At 38.6% G+C, this 17,879-nt stretch overlaps 2 protein-coding genes across 2 annotated transcripts; both read left to right on the top strand.

Annotated features, from left to right (window-relative positions):
* The first annotated feature begins 2,571 nt into the window (after positions 1-2,571).
* Positions 2,572-4,125, top strand: LOC120292624. The gene has a single exon (XM_039310895.1). It carries the CDS (start codon positions 2,572-2,574, stop codon positions 4,123-4,125), a length of 1,554 nt encoding a protein of 517 aa, XP_039166829.1.
* Positions 4,126-16,856: 12,731 nt separating this feature from the next.
* Positions 16,857-17,321, top strand: LOC120292623 (uncharacterized mitochondrial protein AtMg00810-like). Its single transcript, XM_039310894.1, has one exon. The coding sequence runs from the start codon at positions 16,857-16,859 to the stop codon at positions 17,319-17,321; it is 465 nt and encodes a 154-aa protein (XP_039166828.1).
* Positions 17,322-17,879: the final 558 nt, after the last annotated feature.

Here is a 17,879-nt window from a genome sequence, read left to right as displayed (position 1 = left end):
TCTAAACTTTTCACTTTTTCTTTTAAAATATTTTCCTTTTGTTTTAACACTGAGTTTTCCTTTTTAAGTTCGGAAATCCTTTTTAGAGAAGTCTTAAGACTAAGACATAATTCATCAATGTATTTAGAGACTTTGACAGGGATTTTATAATCACTTACCTCAAATTCACTGTCAGAGTCGATCCGAATCCGAGTCCGATTGTGCCATTAGACACGGGTTGGCATATTCCTCATCACTTTCTTCACACTCGTATCGCTCCAAGTTTCAGCTTTGAGAGCTTTTCGAGACTTTTCAGCTTTTCCTCTTTTCTTCTTCAGGAGAGGACAATTTGGTCCGATGTGTCCCTTTTTCTTACATTCGAAGCAAACTACATCTTTGTTTGGTTCCTCATTATCAACAAACTTGGTTTGCTGTTTCGAAGACTTTGTTTCCTCGAGTTGAACCTTCTTCCTTTTCTATTCAGCTTTCGAACCTTCTAATCATAAGTGCAAGCTCCTCATCGTCCAGATCTTCTAGTCCGTATCATCGAATCATCGTTAGATTTTAATGCAATGGATTTCTTACCTCTTGGATCTTTGTCTTCATTAATTCGTTCCACTTCATAAGATGAAGAGTTCCAATCAGCTCGTCTACAGATAATGGCATAATTCTTTGCGTCTCTCTAATTGAAGTCTTTATATGATTCCAATCCTTGGAGAGTCCACGCAGTAGCTTGTTCACCTTCATGGGATCAGAAATTTTCTGTCCTTGATTCTCAAGTCCATTGACAATATCTGTAAAACGGCTAAACATGTTAGTTATAGATTCTCCTTGTTTCATTTTGAAGGCTTCATATTGACCAAGAAGAATGTTAATTCTGGTCTCCTTCACTCGGTCTATCCCTTCATAAGTGATATGTAATCTATCCCAGACTTCTTTTGCTGTTTCACAAGAAGATATTCTGTTATATTCAGTTGGTGATAAAGCACAATATAAAGAGTAAATTGCTTTTGCATCGAGTGCTTGTCTCTTGTTTATCTCTTCTTGAGACATTCCGCTGGTTTCAACAGTTTCTTTCCCTCTTTCGGATGCTGATGCAGCAAAGTAGGAGTAATTCCTCTTTCCACCACATCCCATTCCAGAGGATCCTTTGATCGTAGAAAAGCTTTCATCTTGTTTTTCCAGATGTTGTAATCCTTTCCATCAAAGTAGGGTGGTCTGGTATTTCTTTGCCCTTCCAACAGCCACTGGTGCTAGCATACTAGCCATGGATCTTTTACTCGAAGTAAAACACTTCAAATAAAGTAAGAACACGAGCTCTGATACCAATTGATAATGCTAGTACGAGTACCTAGAGTGGGGTGAATAGGTTTATAAAAATTTTCTTGAAGATTGCACAATACTTAGACAGATGAAGGATTAAAAAGATCAATCGTAAGACTGAGTAAGGGAAAGAGAGAATTAAACACGAGGTTTATAGTGGTTCGGCTTGATTCAAGCCTACGTCCACTCTTCTGCACTGACAGCCGATTGGCTGGATTCCACTATGAACAAAGAGATGTTACAGTGTTGATCTTCCTTGATTTCTCGATGTAGATGATCTACTACACTCGCTCAAGGTATCACCAAGTATAAACACTCTCTGTGTATACAATTTCGCTCGAACTATATCGACTAACAATCAAGGTTCTTCGACTGGAATTTTTCTATCGATCACACACTTAAAACAACTAGAACGTCTTCCTTTTATACTCCTTTATGCCATCATAGCCGTTGGCACTTACCAAAGGAATTCCTCCAATCTACCCGTTGGACGGAATCAATTAAGAAGATCATCCGAGCTATTTAAGGAATCGATGATAGCCCATCAATCCTATTCGCCCATACAATCGGGATTTTGGTTTCCAAGAATAGAACATTCCAAGAATGTTTCGTCGAACATTGGATCTTCAATTGATCTTAGATAAGAATCAAAGAATCCGAAATGATTATCCAACCAAGGGATCTTTTCCAGAGGATAGGATCAAATCCTCAACCATATACTTCAGTTTTGGATATCCTTCGTCACTGGATTAGAAAGACTGTCAGTGAGAATAATCTTGAGTCTTGAGTCTTGAGTCTTGAGTCTTGAGATTACAAAGTCTTGAGACTTTGACTATCGATATCCAGACTAGACTGATAGAAACGTTTTGTCAGCTTCAAAATATTCTGGAAAGATTTCTCCAACACTCGTCATCACATCTTTTGTGAACATCTCGTATACGGTTGGGCACCGGAGTGATCTTCGACTTCAGCCGGGACATGCCTTCGTGATATCCCCGATGCCGCTGTTGCTGGTGACCCCGAGCTTCTCGGCCGCGATGGTCCCGACGAGCAAGTGCTACTTGGAGATGAAGTATTGCAAGAGGCACGAGCTGACTCGAAGGAGAGCTTGAGCCGGAGCTGCGACAACGTCTTCGACAAGCTCAAGGAGCACCTGTTGAAGTATGGGATGATGGCCCATTCCCGCAACCCGCAATTCGTCGTGGCGCGGTCCATGACGTGCACGCTTCCGGGCGCTCGCCTCCCGAGCGCATCGACCCGGCGCAAGCGATGGTCCGGGCTTACCGCAGCCCCGGGATGTTCGAGTTCGTATCCTGCTATGGCCCGTCGGACTCGGAGTCGGACTATAAGTGGTCGAGCACGGCGATTCTCATCACGCAGACTATTGCAATCGGGGTCGGCACAATCGCGCCGGCATTCCGATGGTTCCTCACGATCAGATTGAAATGGCAGAGGCGAGGGAACAAGAGCTACAAGGATGAATTCAAGCCCGAAAAGTATTGGATACAGCAATTCATAGAGATTAAGGAGCGTCCGTTCAATTTACAGGTCCGGAGCCAGCGGTGTCGTAAACTCATCCACGACTCGAAGAACGTGGTTTTGGATATGCTCATCGGAATACAAGTCGGGATCGTGTTGGGAAGCAAGGCCGTGAGGCTGATCTCCGTTCTGTTCATGAGCCCGATCTTGTTGTTATGTGATTTGTGCTCCGATCTGAGGAAGAAGTTCAAACTGAACATCAGCGATTCAGACAAGGACTTGCACTCGAGTTCGCCCCTAGAAGGCTCGGCCTCAATGCCGGACTTCAGCCGATATATTTTGCATCTCGAGGGCGAGGAAGAATTGGTGAACGTCATGATGCAGAACCACTGCGACACCACCGAGCGTTGGATCAAGATGGGGAAGAACAATCAGCCCATACATCTCGTGCAACTTTTGGAAGAGACGCCCTCTTGCGGGTTCACAGGTGTCATGGATTTCGACAGCGATGCAGTTCCTCTCCTGGATTATGCAGAACCACCGAACAATTGGGCGCTGCCGATCGCGACCTTAACGAGCATAGCGGTCACCATTCCAAACATTGACGCATCTGCTAGAAAACGATTGCTGCGTGGTGCTCGCGAGGGCCTGATGTGTGTCAACTTGGTAGAAGAAAGGCTGTGCGCAAAACAAGAATTGATGAATGCCCGAAAGGCGGCGAGCATTGTGTTCATGGGAGTCGATTACTACCACAAATGGCTCGATGTAGATCTCCGCAAAATTTCCTTCCAAAGAAACACCACAAAGGATGTGCTCGAAGGGCTTTCGTGCGCCGCAAAGGATGTTTTCGTCAAATTCAAAGCCGGATCAACCGATGGACATTTAATGGTATCCACTTCGGCGTGGCCCGTCAAAGTACGGGCCGCTCATTCCATGTACCGTATAAGCGAGACCCTGCTGCTCGATTGCAAGAGTAGCGACTGTGATATGAGCAACAGAATCTTCGAGAAGCTATCAAGGATGATCTCCGATATTATTGCGGCCTGCCTCACCAACTTAGAACATGTCATATTCACAGAGTGCTCTCGCAGTGGCATTGAGGGCCGGACAGAGAGCGCATGGTCCGCTGCTATTCTTCTCGGAAGAACGGCAGAAGTGATGAAAATCCTAAGCCAGAGGGAGCTTCCATGTCTGAACTCCGACCAATTGGCGAGCATTGACGAGTGGCGTGCCTCGAGTGACCTGAGGAAGGCTTTACCGACGAAGTCATTCACAGATGAGGGCGAACTGTCTTCTCTCAGTCCCGGAGATGAGTACCTGTCTATTCAGTATTCACAAGTCTAGAGAGGAAGCTTGAACCAGCATAGGAGTTTTTACATGTTTCGTTTTTCATCCCGGTGATGATTTGACTGATGGTCGAGGAATGGTTACTAGTTGTTGTTGAAGTAGTTAACTTTCAGTTTTTACGTGTCTTCAATAATGTAATAGTGGAGTCCTAGTCAATAGGAAGTGACTTATTTTTAGGAGTTAGTTTTTGCACATGTTCTAGTTAGTGGGATATGTCAGTGGGTCTTTGTTGTTGTTGTTCTGTAGGTATTTTCTTGCTAAGTGGTTTGGATGTTCTGCCTATTTAATAGGCTTATGTTCTGATGAATAAAGTAACAAGAGTTATAGCAACAATTCTCTTGCGTGTTTTCTTCTCTGAGTCTATTTGATTAAATTTCAACAGTTGTAATGATGAGCATTGCAAAAAGAGTTGTCGAATGTACTCGAGGCCTATCTCTTGCTGATGTATAGAAGTAATATTACCGAGGTAGGAATATGATGACTCTTGAGCACAGAAGTTGCGATTAATGTCAAACTGGTAGATTTGATTTGCCCCTAATATAGGAGGAGGAGTTAGCATTACCAATAGCATCAAAATCAGAATCAAAAGCCAACATTCATCTTCCAACCTACATGCTAACCTAGCTAATGAAACAACGAAAATCGTGAGGGCGGTCTCTTCAGAATATCCTTTACGTTTTGCAAAGATTTTCGAATTTCTTGTCGCGACGAGATCTCGGGCCAACAAAAGCCACTCTTAGCACCTGCTTCAAAGTTTGTCTTATGATCTCGTTGATGATCCAGGCTCTTGATCTGGTGATATGTTTTGATGGGTTTTTTCTATGTGTTGATGGGTTCAAGTAGGCCCGTCCACCCATGTTGGGCCCAAAAACTCGGCCTGTAAGTTAATGGCCCATGCAGGAGGTTATTATATCTGAGCGGTTAAGATTATGGGAGGTTACGTGATTTTGAAAGTGACGTTTACAGATAGAGAGATTTTACGTTCTCTCAATTAACGCTCTCACTGTTTTCTCCCTAAAAAAGAACAGTACTCTCCTCGAAGAACAGGATTGGGATTCCTCTCCAAACTGCGACATAAGTGATTTAATTTGTGAAAGATAAGGTACGTTCAACTCCGTAATGTACTTTTGATCGGTGATACATGTGCATGCTGGGCTTGTTTTTCCGCGTTTGTTATTGGGGTTTGATTGAGTTTTTCGTATCGAGCATTGTTCATGTTTCCCAATCACTTTTCATGTTTATAAATTGCTTTTTGATTGAATTTTTTCGTGAAACGCCGTTGTCAGTCGATTAGGGATAGAAAATCCTGACACCACGTACTGTTTACCCCATTTATGATTTTCTATAAATCGAAGTTCGTTTCTATAGCGTAGGGTTGTAGGTCTCGTCGATACAAGAAAATCAACTGGTGGCTTGCCGTTGGAGGCGACCGGACGTGCCACCACGCGTGGCCAGAGTGTTCGGCGTCGTCGGCGCGTGCAATGCATGCGCGCAGCAACCGCCAGCGCGTGCAACGCACGTGCCTACATATGCTTTTACCGATTTGCCCTTGTTTTCTCAAGAATATTACGTTTTGCCATTGATGGTTGTTTTTATGATTATGCCCTTATTGTTTGACGTTATTACTATTTTGCCCTTAGCTGGGTCGGTCGGTTTGACCCGACCCGACCCGTCTGACCCGTTGACTCGACCTGGTCATTCGTTGACCGTTGACTACCGTTGACCGGCACCGAAAAGAAAAAGAAAAAAAAAAGAGGAAAATTATGTATTTTCTGTTTTGTTCATTGTGGTTTATAAGTAATCCACTTTTTGTTCTGCATTTGTTGCAGAAATCATGATGCATTATGCATGCATGCCTGCATTTCCGAAAACAGACGAAGAAAATGTGAGGCTTAAAGGGCTAATGACAGAATTAGATAATTATCGGTGGAATGACGGTAATGTATCACACGTGATCAGGGTCAATCAGATGATACAATAAATTATTTAGAATGGTTATTCTATGCCGGATTTTGAGAAGGTGCTGGCTTTAATGAACACTCTTCCACTTAAATGGCAAGCAGTGTTAGATTGCCTATGGGAGGTCAACGTGGTCCCAGATTATAACAAGCTTGCAATAGCTTTTGTAAGAGAGTACTATAGAATCGAGTTAACCAAAACTTCAACCCTTGGGTTAAATGTCACATGGCGTAGAGTGAATGTGCCTTGGAGGTGGCATGAGAGCACTCCAAAGGTTTTTCCGTGATTGGCCAATGTGCCTTCAAAATTCTTAGAGGATTTTACTGAGAGATTAGAAGAGACTTTCCCAATTTGTGAGATAAATGAGAATATTTGGGTTTAATTATTTATTTTTCTTAAATTAGTTTGAGATGTTTGAGGAGTAAATATCTCTTTCTCTATTGATATTTTTCCTCCGAATATATTACTTAGTGTAATGGTCATGTTTAATTATTGAAAGTTCAATGTTATCTATTATTGTAAATTAATATGTTAATTTACAATTCTTTGAGGTAAGTTCAAGAAAGTTTTAGTGATTTTGCTGAACTTATTTTTTGCATGAAGATTATATTAATGATAATTTCAAGTTATGATTTTTTGGATGATGATTGGAAACATAGTGACATTTTGATTCTGAAACCTTACTATAAATTATTTATTAATATGATGGTTTGTGCAAAATGGATGCATAAATGATAGGCATTAATAATTCATACATATGTGTCTGATATGTTCAGATCGATGGCTTCAGCAACTAAGAACATAATTGTCAATTTGAACAAATAAGACAAATTGAACGGCGAGAATTGTGAAATATTGAATAAGAAAATTCAATATGTGCTTGAAAAGCAAGAAGCACTAAAAGCTCTTGACCATGTTATGGAAGAATTTGAGGATGATGTGCGCCACCTTGAGTTAGAAAATGACTGCCTAAAGGCATTTGAGTGGGAAACATATATTTGCTGTGCTGCTTTCAGCTCAGAAGGGGCTTCGAGCTCTAAGCATAAGCGCATTGATTCGTTCAAAATGTGAAAATACAAGGGATCAAGTCCTTCTTGCAAGAAACCAAGAATTAACCAACATAAGAGAGGAAAACGTTATCGAGTGAAGAGAATTTCAAGGGTGAAATGTTATAACCGTGACTAGAAGGGTCACTATGCTCATGACTCGTCGTGAGCCAAAGAAGGTAAACACCTCTTGTATTTTTTAGAACTTTGCTTATGTGTCAAGTTTTGTATTCTTAACTGAATCTAATCCTTTGTGGACTGTAGATTCGGGAGTAACAGACCATGTAGCGAAGGATAGAGAATCATTCGTGGAATTTCGACAAGTCCCGTTTGGAACTAAATGGATCTATGTATAAAATAACTTCAGAGCCGAAGTAAAAGGGATTGACACTGCCAATTGAACATGCGTGGTGGACGCACTTTGTTCCTACATGATGTATCATATGCTTTGGAGATTCGTCGAAATTTAGTGTCTGTTTTAGTATTGGTAAAGTTTGGTTTTAGTATGAACTTCCATAATAGTGGTATGGATTTGTATTTGAATACAAACTATTATGGTTGTGGTTATTTTCTAGATGGTTTTATTGTATTGAATGTTGATTGTGGTTATGTCAATGTTTGTTATTCCTTTTTCACATCTTCTAATTCATATGATAATGATATGAATGTATGGCATGTTAGACTTGGTCATATTGGCCAACAACGTATGAATAGGCTAGCCAAAGAGGGCTTGTTAGGTAATATTAAAAAATTCGATTTGCCCATATGTGAGCATTGCCTAGCAGGGAAAACAACAAGGAAACCATTTGGAAAAGGTAAAAGAGCTGAATTTCCTTAATATTTAATCTATTCTGACGTCTGTGGTCCAATGAATGTTAGAGGAAGGCATGAGGCTATTTATTTCATCATATTTATAAATGATTATACTTGATTCGGATATGTTTATTTGATTTCTCATAAATCTGAAGCAATAAGTTGTTTCAAAAAGTTTATGAGCTTCATAGAAAATCAATTAGATAAGAAAATAAAAATATCGAGATCCGATCGAGGTCAAGAATATTTATCTGATGAATTCAAAAATTTATGTGATGGAAAAGGAATAAAAAGACAGTTAGTTGTCTATTCCCTATACTCCTCAACAAAATGGTGTAGCGAAAAGAAGAAATAGAACCATACTAGAAATGGTTAGGTCTATGATGGCACATGCTAACTTACCTATCACTTTTTAGAGTGATGCTTTATTAATTGCTGCATATATTCTTAACCGTGTGCCTTCCAAATCAGTTACTTCCACTCCATATGAGTTATGGATAGGTAAACCAGATTTAAGTTTTCTTAAACTATGGGGTTGTACTATCTATACTCATAAGCCCTCTCATAAGTTTGGAAAATTGGGTCCTAGAGGAAAGAAAAGTATTTTCATAAGATACTTAACACTCGAAATGGTATGTGTTTATAGGTGAGCAGGAAAGTGGGAGTATAACTGAATTTGAATTACAGGATGTCACATTTTTAGAGAAATAATTTCCTAAAAATGGCGAAATAGGTAATGATTACTCCCTATTTGAAACATTAAATCAAGATAATGAACTTAGTGGAGTTCATCCAAGTGGGAGTAACATGAGAAGTGATGAATTTAATTCAACTCACTCTCAATTACAACCACATGATGAGATGATATCGTCATTATCTAATCTGAGTGGGAGCATAATAGGGAATGATGTGCAAAGTGTACAATCTCCCATACGATAAATAAGTCGTAAAAGTATTTCCCGTCGACGTTTTGACATTGAAGGGGAAACTTTTATGGTTACTCCACAAGATGAAGATGAGCCAAGAAATGTAAATAAGGCTCTAAATTACCCTGGTAAGGAAAAATAGATGTATGCAATGAAAGAGGAAATGGAGTCAATGAAGCAAACCTTGTTTGGGAACTGATTGATCTTCCAAAAGAACGCAAAGCCATTGGGAACAAATGGGTTCTCAAAATAAAGCGTAAAGCTGATAGCTCAATAGAAATACATAAAGCTTGTCTTGTGGCGAATGGGTATAATCAATAGGAAGGAATTGATTATGAGGAAACATTTTCTCCTGTTGTGAGATTTACCTCGATTCGCATTATTCTAGCAATAGTAACTAGTATGGATCTTGAGTTACATCAAACGGATGTAAAACTACTTTTCTCAATGGAGAATTAGAGGAAAAATATATATGGAACAACCTGTTTGTTTCATTATGAAAAGCCATGAACAAAATGTATGTCGACTTTTAAGATCGATATATGGCCTTAAGCGATCGTCGAGACAATGGTATATACGTTTTATAATGCCATAATGGCATATGATTTTTCAATGATTGATGATGATCATTGTGTATATATCAAAAGATCCAAAGATCAATTTGTGATCATATCATTATATGTTGATGATATACTGATTGCTGGAAGCAATATGGAGTTTGTTAATACTATCAAGAGTTGGTTATTTTCCAACTTTGAGATGAAAGACATGGGTGAGGCTGCATACATTCTTGGAGTTAAGATTTCAAGAGATTGTTCGAAGAGATCATTATCTCTTTCGCAAGAAACATACATAAATAGGGTTCTTGAACGATTTTGTATGCAAGATTGTAAACCCATAGATACTCCTATTGCAAAAGGTGAAGGATTGAGCCATAAAATGTGTCCAAGGACTTCACAAGAGAATGAACAAATGCAACATGTTCCTTATGCTAGTGTTATTGGAAGCTTAATGTACGCTATGATATGTACAAGACATGACATATGTTTTGCAGTTGGAATGGTGAGTAGATACCAATCCAATCTAGGTCAATCACATTGAAAAACCATTAAAAGAATACTAAGGTATCTGAATGGAACTGCTGATTATACGCTGAGTTACCAAGGAAATGATCTGCAACTTGAAGACTATTCAGATGCTGATTGTGGAGGAGATTTAGATGAAAGGAAATCTACCTCTGGATTTGTTTTCTTACTGAATAATTGCGCCATATTTTGGAACAGTAAGAAACAAACGTGTATAGCATTGTCCACGATGGAAGCTGAGTCCGTGGCATTATCAGCAACAATACAAGAAGGTGCTTGGCTTAAGACATTTTTGGATCATTTAGGTGTTATTGAGAATGCTGCAGATTCATTGTTGGCTAACTGCGATAGCCAAGCAGCAATAGATCCAAAATATCATGACAAGACCAAACATATAGATACCAAGTATAATTTTTTCAAAGATATGGTTGCAGGAAAAGATGTGAACTTACAGTACATATTTATACATAGAATGGTAGCATATCCTATGACGAAGCCAATATCTAGAGATGTGTTTTGTGGTCATGTGAAATTTCTAGGACTGCGTAGAGACTGATGTACTGAATATTATAATTTCCTTAAAGTGTTCACATTTAATAAATTTATGTTTTCATTATTAATGCCTATGAATCTTTGTTTGACGTTTATGCATCTTAATGCTTAGTGCATTATATGAAATTGAGAAAGTATGTCGGACAGATAAAATATTAGCCCACTCACACGGGTAATCACCTTTGTTTACTATGTGATAAATAGAGATGAGACGATTTTAAAGCTTATTATCTATGTGATAATTGAGAACTCAAGCTTAAAATATATATGTCGCATTCACTAAGTGTTAAGATGATGACATAATATTTACTATGTCCGAAAGTAAAATAACCCACATATTTTACTTTATCCGTCTATGATGCTAGATGTGAGTTTTGATGAATTTCGTGAAAGAGTAGATATGTGAACTCAAGTTAGACATTAGGTATGTCTGAACTATCATCTGTATGGTATTGAAAGTGTAGACATACGCTCCAGGGAAATGAGTTAAATACCATAATACGTATTTCATACTACGTATGCATGAGATGACCAACAAAAGTGGCAAAAGTTTTGATCTCAACTTTTATGCTGTGTGAGACTCTTGAGGAAAAGAGTTCTTCAATTTAGTGCCCTTATGACTTTTACTTATTCTCAAGATTTCTATTCAGTGTTTGCTATCTTAGAATGTTGACAATGATCATGAATTGATTTGATCTAATGGGACATTTCTAGGAAAGTAAGTTGAACTGAAATTGAGAGTTTCAAGGTAAAGAGGAAAATCGAATTTGGAGAATCACATTCTAGTTTTGTATTCACTAGTCGACCAATTATGATTGTTTTCTTAATCTATTTTTATCATATATATATATATATATATATGATAAAAATAGATTAAGAAAGATATAAATGTGATCAATCGATTTAGGGTACTGCATACTATACCTACTCAAAATTGTAATGCCCATTATAGCTGCTATATATTTCTAACGGATGTATGGCAACAAGCTCTCAAAGTATGCTAGTCGCACGGATTATTTACTGAAATGAATGTTGCAGAGAGGTAAAAAGGATTATGTTTAGCCCACCATGTGCGAGTGGGAGATGATGGGCTTATTTAAGCCTGTCCGCCCATGTTGGGCAAAAAACCCAGCCCATAAGTGAAGGGCCCATAGAAGAAGGGTGCAGTTATTGTAGATAAAAGAAAATGGGGTTTTTTGAATAAGAAGAGAAAATCTGAGTGGTTGCTATGTAATATGAAAATAAGATAAAACATGTTTTCTCTATTTTTAACGCTCTCTCTGTTTTTCCCCAAGACAGTACGCTCTTTTTGAAGAACAGTATCAGAATTCCTCATCAAACTGCGATAACGGTGTTTAATCCTATGAAAGACAATGTATGTTCGACTCTGTAATGTACCTTATGATCGGTGTAACAAGTTTTCTGGGGATGTTTTCCACGTTCGTTTTTTGTGTTCGATTGAGTGTCGGATCGTTATTTTGGGAATCTGTTTCCCAACAGTCAGGACTACTTGTTTAATGAAGCAGCACATTCTTTTAATCATTTTGTGCAGTGTGAAGGATTATAATCTGAAGTGACTTATGTCAAACTACTTGTTCAATGAAGCAGGCACATCGTTTACATCATTGGTTTATTTATAACATGGGAGTCACTCTTTCGAGAGAATCTAGGATATCTTCCAAATGGTTAACTTACAAATACAAATTTAACATGTCATCAATAAACTAGCTAATATAGATATCGTTGCAACTAGACTAGATAAAGGAGCAAGTAAATCCTAACCAAACGCTTGAGCTTGTGAGAATAATATCGTTAGTGAGAGGAATTCATTCTAATGTGCTCATCCAAATGACCCGCACCGAGAAATCCTCCATATGAGTGTATAAAACTCAAAAAAATGTATGTCAATACACTCTATGGGGCTGTAGAATGAATCAATCTCCTAAATTACTGTGAGTTCTATTACTTCAGTCACCACTGTCAACAATATTTGATTTAAAACGAAGTGCACTAACATAATGTGACCATTGTCCCCATAAGCATCCTTCTCCTACCATATGCTACCCAAGCTACAAACTTCCTCTTATAAAAATCAATGCAAGTTGCTAATGATATTACTACCCATAAGCTCGGTACCAACCGAGATCCCCATCAAATGTCCAAAAGCAAAGTAATTGTTGAAAATCGGAATTGGATTTTCTAGTTAGCTGTAGAAGTGTGATTATTTTGTTTCCAGATTTTCCAAATTTTCCAGATTTTCTAGATTTTTCAAAATTTTCAAATTTTGTTTGTTAGCTTTTAGGAATTTGTTTCTTACGTTTTAGGGTGTTGTTTTTTTTTTTTTTGTTTACAACCAGTAGCTATAAAAAGGCTAGATGCCTCATGTAAATATATATTTTTTGGAGAATAAAAATCAGAGTAATTTCTCTTAAATTTCTTCATGGTATCAGAGCTCGATCTGGACCATTCTTTTCTACCATATTTTGAGTGTTTCCACCATGACAAAATACCCTAGAGCTACAATGGCAAGCGAGGTTGAGAGTGAAACCTTAGACCCTAGAGCTTAGAACTCTCCTCACATTATCCAACCTATCAATGTATCCGAAGGTGGAACTCTTCTCATCACTGGTCATAAACTTACTGGTCACAACTTCAATCAATGGTCCCATTCTGTCATGATTTTCGTTTGTGGAAAAGGTAAAGAAGATTACCTAAGTGGAGCTATCATACAACTTGAGGAGACGAGCCCAAATTATCGAATATGGAAGGTGGAAAATAACATGGTGATGTGTTGGTTGCTAAATTCAATGACAAATGAAACGGGGAGAGAATTTAATGTACTACAAGACAGCAAAGGAGATTTGGGATGCTGTTCATGAAACTTATTCAAACAAAAATAACACCTCGGCCATCTTTGAGATCAAGGGCATTCTCTATGACCTAAGGCAAGGGGAATATTCTGTCACTGATTATTTTAACCAACTCATACATCATTGGCAGCAACTTAACATGCTGGAAGATATGATGTGGAGTTGTCCTGAAGATAGCAAGCGGTACAAGCGGATTCAAAATCGAGAACGCATCTACAAATTTTTGTTAGGCTTGAATCAAGAGCTTGATGAGGTATGCGGACAAATTCTGAGCATAAAGCCCCTACCTAGTGTACGAGAAGTTTTTGCTGAGGTCAGGAGAGAAGAGACTTAGTGAAAGGTGATGCTTGGTTCTTCAAACAACCAGACCAATCCAGCAAATTCTGCTCTAATAGCTCGAGGATCTCAACCATCCTACAGTGGAGGCACTCAATCAAACAACAACAACCAGCGAAGGGGTGGTCGTCCATGGTGTGATTATTGCAAACAGACAGGTCACACAAAAGACACGCTAGAAAATTCATGGTCGGCCAAATGATTGGAAGCCATCAACCTCACATCCTACTCAAAATCAAGAGAGTAGAAGCAACGTAGTCCAAACAGAAATAATTGCTTCAGTAGATTCGAGTCCCTTTAACAAAGAGCAACGAAGATGCTAAAAAGCTGCTACAAGAATCGGTTTAGAAGGCAACCCATCCGAAGGGGTTAGTACATCAACGATAGCTCAACGAGGTAATTCTCTAAATGCCTTTAGTGCTAAACAAGAGAAAATCACCTCTTGGATTATAGACTCGAAGCATCGACCACATGATCGGAGATATCACGGTGTTCAACGAGTACAATCCATGTCAAAATGGCACTAGTGTTCGAATTGTTGATGGTTCTTGCTCAAAGGTGGCTGGTGTTGAATAAGTGGTTATTTCAAAAAATATAACACTGAATTCAGTATTATTTATTCCCAAACTCAGCTATAATCTTCTCTCCATCAGCAAGTTAACCAAAGATTTAGGCTACATTACTAAATTTTTCCCACACTTATGTGAATTTCAGGTTTTGAACTCAAGGATGACGATTGGCAATGCTGAGATGGATGCAAGCCTCTACCTTCTGCGAGTTAATGCCTCGAATGGAAAAACAAGAAGATGTCATGTGTAGCATCTCGTGCTAAAGAAGAGAGTGACATAAGATTGTGGCACTATAGGTTAGGTTATCCAAATTTTCGTACTTAAAAATGTTGATAACCTTCTTTGTTCAATAAAGATTCAATAAAACTTCAATGTAAGGTGTGTCAATTATCCAAACATACTCACAGTTTGTACCCTTTGCAACCTTATAAGTCTTCTCATCCATTTCACATGATTCATAGCAATATTTGGGGACCTTCTCGTGTCAATAACATTTATGGTTCTAGGTGGTTTGTTACTTTCATTGATGATCATACAAGACTCACTTGGCTTTTTCTAATGAAAGAAAAATAAGATATTGGCCAAAATTTTCAAACCTTCAACCTAATGATCCAAACCCAATTTAGCACAAAAATTCAAGTTTTCAAAACGGATAATGGGAGAGAATACTTCTACTCACAGCTTGGGTCATATCTAAATAGCCATGGTATCATACATATTAGCTCTTGTGTAGACACTCCACAACAAAATGGAGTAGTGGAGAGGAAAAATAGGCATCTTTTGGAAGTCGCCCGTTCTCTTATGTTAGCCACCCATGTTCCTAAACATTTTTGGGGAGAAGCAGTGTTAACAGCCACATATCTCATCAATCGTATGCCTTCCTGTGTCCTAGATTTCCAAACACCATTTCAGAGTCTACTTCGTACCTACCCACATATTCGTTTTGCCTCACATATCCCAATCAAAGTATTCGGTTGCACAACATTTGTTCATATAAATCAGCAACATCGTAGCAAGCTAGATCCTAAGTCTCTCAAATGTGTGTTTCTAGGATACGCTCCAAATAAAAGTGGATATAAGTGTTATTGCCCACAAACAAAGCGTTTTTATACCACCATGGATGTTACCTTCTTTGAGCACTAGCCCTTTCACTCCAAAAATACCATTCAATGGGAGAGTTATGAGGAATATAATTTTTGGGATACTTTTCATTCACTCGGGTCATAACAAACAAATACCAATTCTGTTTGTTCTTCGTGTCTACCCATTCCAACATCCGAGAGTCATCCAACATCCGAAAGTCTTTCATGTCTACCCATTCAAGATGCTACACAAGACAAAAATAAAAGGTAATTGTCTACTCTAGGCGGAAAACTCAAAAGGAGTTGGAGGACCGTACTACATCAAAGCCGGCTTAAGAGACAGACCCGAGTTCAAGACCCACAATAGATGAAGGTAATGCTCCTATAAGCTCAGAAAATTTTGTTGTACTTGATGATCTTGATCAGCCCATTGCTCTTCGAAAAGAGAAGAGATAGTGCACTCAACATTCCATTAACAATTTTGTGTCTTATGAAAAGTTGTCTCCTAAATACGAGGCATTTGTTTCAACGTTGAGCGACATTCAAATTCCCAAGAATATCCAGGAGACGCTTGCTTAATCCAAGTGGAAAAAAGCGGTTCTTGAGGAAATTCATGCACTTGAAAAGAATAATACTTGGGAATATACAGAATTGCCAGCTGGGAAGAAATTGGTGGGATGTAAGTAGGTCTTTACAATTAAGCACAATGCCGATAGTAGTGCTGATCGTTTCAAGGCAAGGTTGGTTGCTAAGGGATTCACGCAATCATATGGTATAGACTATGAAGAAACCTTCGCTCCGATGGCCAAACTAAACTCCATTCGAGTGTTGCTCTCCTTACAACTAATTTGGATTGACCCCTACATTAATTAGACATAAAGAATGCCTTCTTGAATGGGAAATTGGAGGAAGAAGTCTTTATGGAGGTTCCATCGGGAATTGACACTAAAGAGAGCTTCAACAAGGTGTGCAAACTCAAGAAATCCCTACACGGCCTAAAGCAATCACCTCGTGCTTGGTTCGAGGGGTTAACAAGGGTCGTTAAGAAGCTGAATTTCACTCAATGTCAAATAGATCATACAATGTATGTCAAGAAGTCAGCTGAAGGTAGAAGAGCAATAATGATTTTATACATCGATGATATAATCCTAACCGGTGACAATCTGAAGGAGATTGGAAAACTGAAGAATATCTTGGTAGAAAAATTCGAGGTTAAAGATCTAGGTCAACTCAAATACTTCCTAGGTATGGAGGTAACTCGGTCACGGAAAAGAATTGCAATTTACCAACGCAAATATACTCTTGATCTTTTGAAGGAAACTAGTATGCTTGGGTGCAAATCAGCTGACACACCCATGGATAAAACCGAGATGGAAGAAGAATGACCATTAACGGACTAAGGGAGGTATCAAAGATTAGTTGGCAAACTAATCTATCTCTCGCATACTCGGCCAGACATTGGTTTCGCAATAAGTATGGTTAGTAGATACATGAACCGACCAACAGAGAAGCACTTGCAGGCAGTTTTTCGAATCTTACAGTACTTGAAGAGAAGTCCTGGAAGAGGGCTCTACTTTAAGAAAACAGAGAAGAGAAACATGGAGATATTCACGGATGCAGATTGGGTTGGATCTCTCATGGACCAAAGGTCGACAACAGGGTATTGTACCTTCGTGTGGGGCAACATGGTTACTTGGAGAAGCAAGAAGCAACCCGTTGTTGCTAGGAGCAGCGCTGAAGCGGAGGTTAGAGCAATGTGTCAAGGAATATGTGAAGGCATGTGGCTGAGAAGAATCTTAAATGAACTAGGATTCACTAATACCAATCATATGTCATTATTATGTGACAACAAAGCTGCTATTGAGATTGCCAAGAACTCGTTCATCGTGATAGAACAAAGCATGTGGAGATCGATCGACATTTCATCAAAGAAAAACTTGAGCAAGGAATCTTGAAGCTCTCGTATGTTCCAACCAATCATCAAACAGCGGACATACTAACCAAGGTTTTATCTAGAAATAGTTTCAAGACTCTAAGGTGCAAGCTGGGTATGATAGACATTCATAACCAACTTGAGGGGGAGTGTTGAAAATCATAATTGGATTTCTAGTTAGCTATAAAAGTGTGATTATTTTGTTTCCAGATTTTCCATATTTTGTTTGTTAGCTTTTAGGAATTTGTTTCTTATGTTTTAGGGTGTTGTTTTTTTTTTTTTTTTGTTACAACCAGTAGCTATAAAAAGGCTAGATGCCTCATGTAAATATATATTCTCTGGAGAATAAAAATCAAAGTAATTTCTCATAAATTTCTTCAGTAATAATAAGTGAAAATGGAATTAAAGGCTCCCCAACCCCTAAAACACCACTTTAAAGTAATATCAACAGGAAAAACATTAAATGTAACTTGAAGAAGACAGAACATACCCACACAAAAGAAATAAATATTGTACCAGCCAGAAACTCGTCCCTAATGCCACTCAAGTAGTCACTGAACAAGCAAATTAATGCCTCGAG

This window comes from Eucalyptus grandis, chromosome 4, assembly GCF_016545825.1.
Source record: "Eucalyptus grandis isolate ANBG69807.140 chromosome 4, ASM1654582v1, whole genome shotgun sequence".
Classification (NCBI taxonomy): domain Eukaryota; kingdom Viridiplantae; phylum Streptophyta; class Magnoliopsida; order Myrtales; family Myrtaceae; genus Eucalyptus; species Eucalyptus grandis.
Note: the sequence above shows the minus strand (reverse complement) of the source record. Positions and strands in the feature narration are given on the sequence as shown.

Excerpts from the sequence above, each read along its gene's own strand:
- LOC120292624 (XM_039310895.1), top strand. The coding sequence starts at position 2,572 with ATGGTCCGGGCTTACCGCAGCCCCGGGATGTTCGAGTTCGTATCCTGC.
- LOC120292623 (XM_039310894.1), top strand. The coding sequence starts at position 16,857 with ATGAACCGACCAACAGAGAAGCACTTGCAGGCAGTTTTTCGAATCTTA.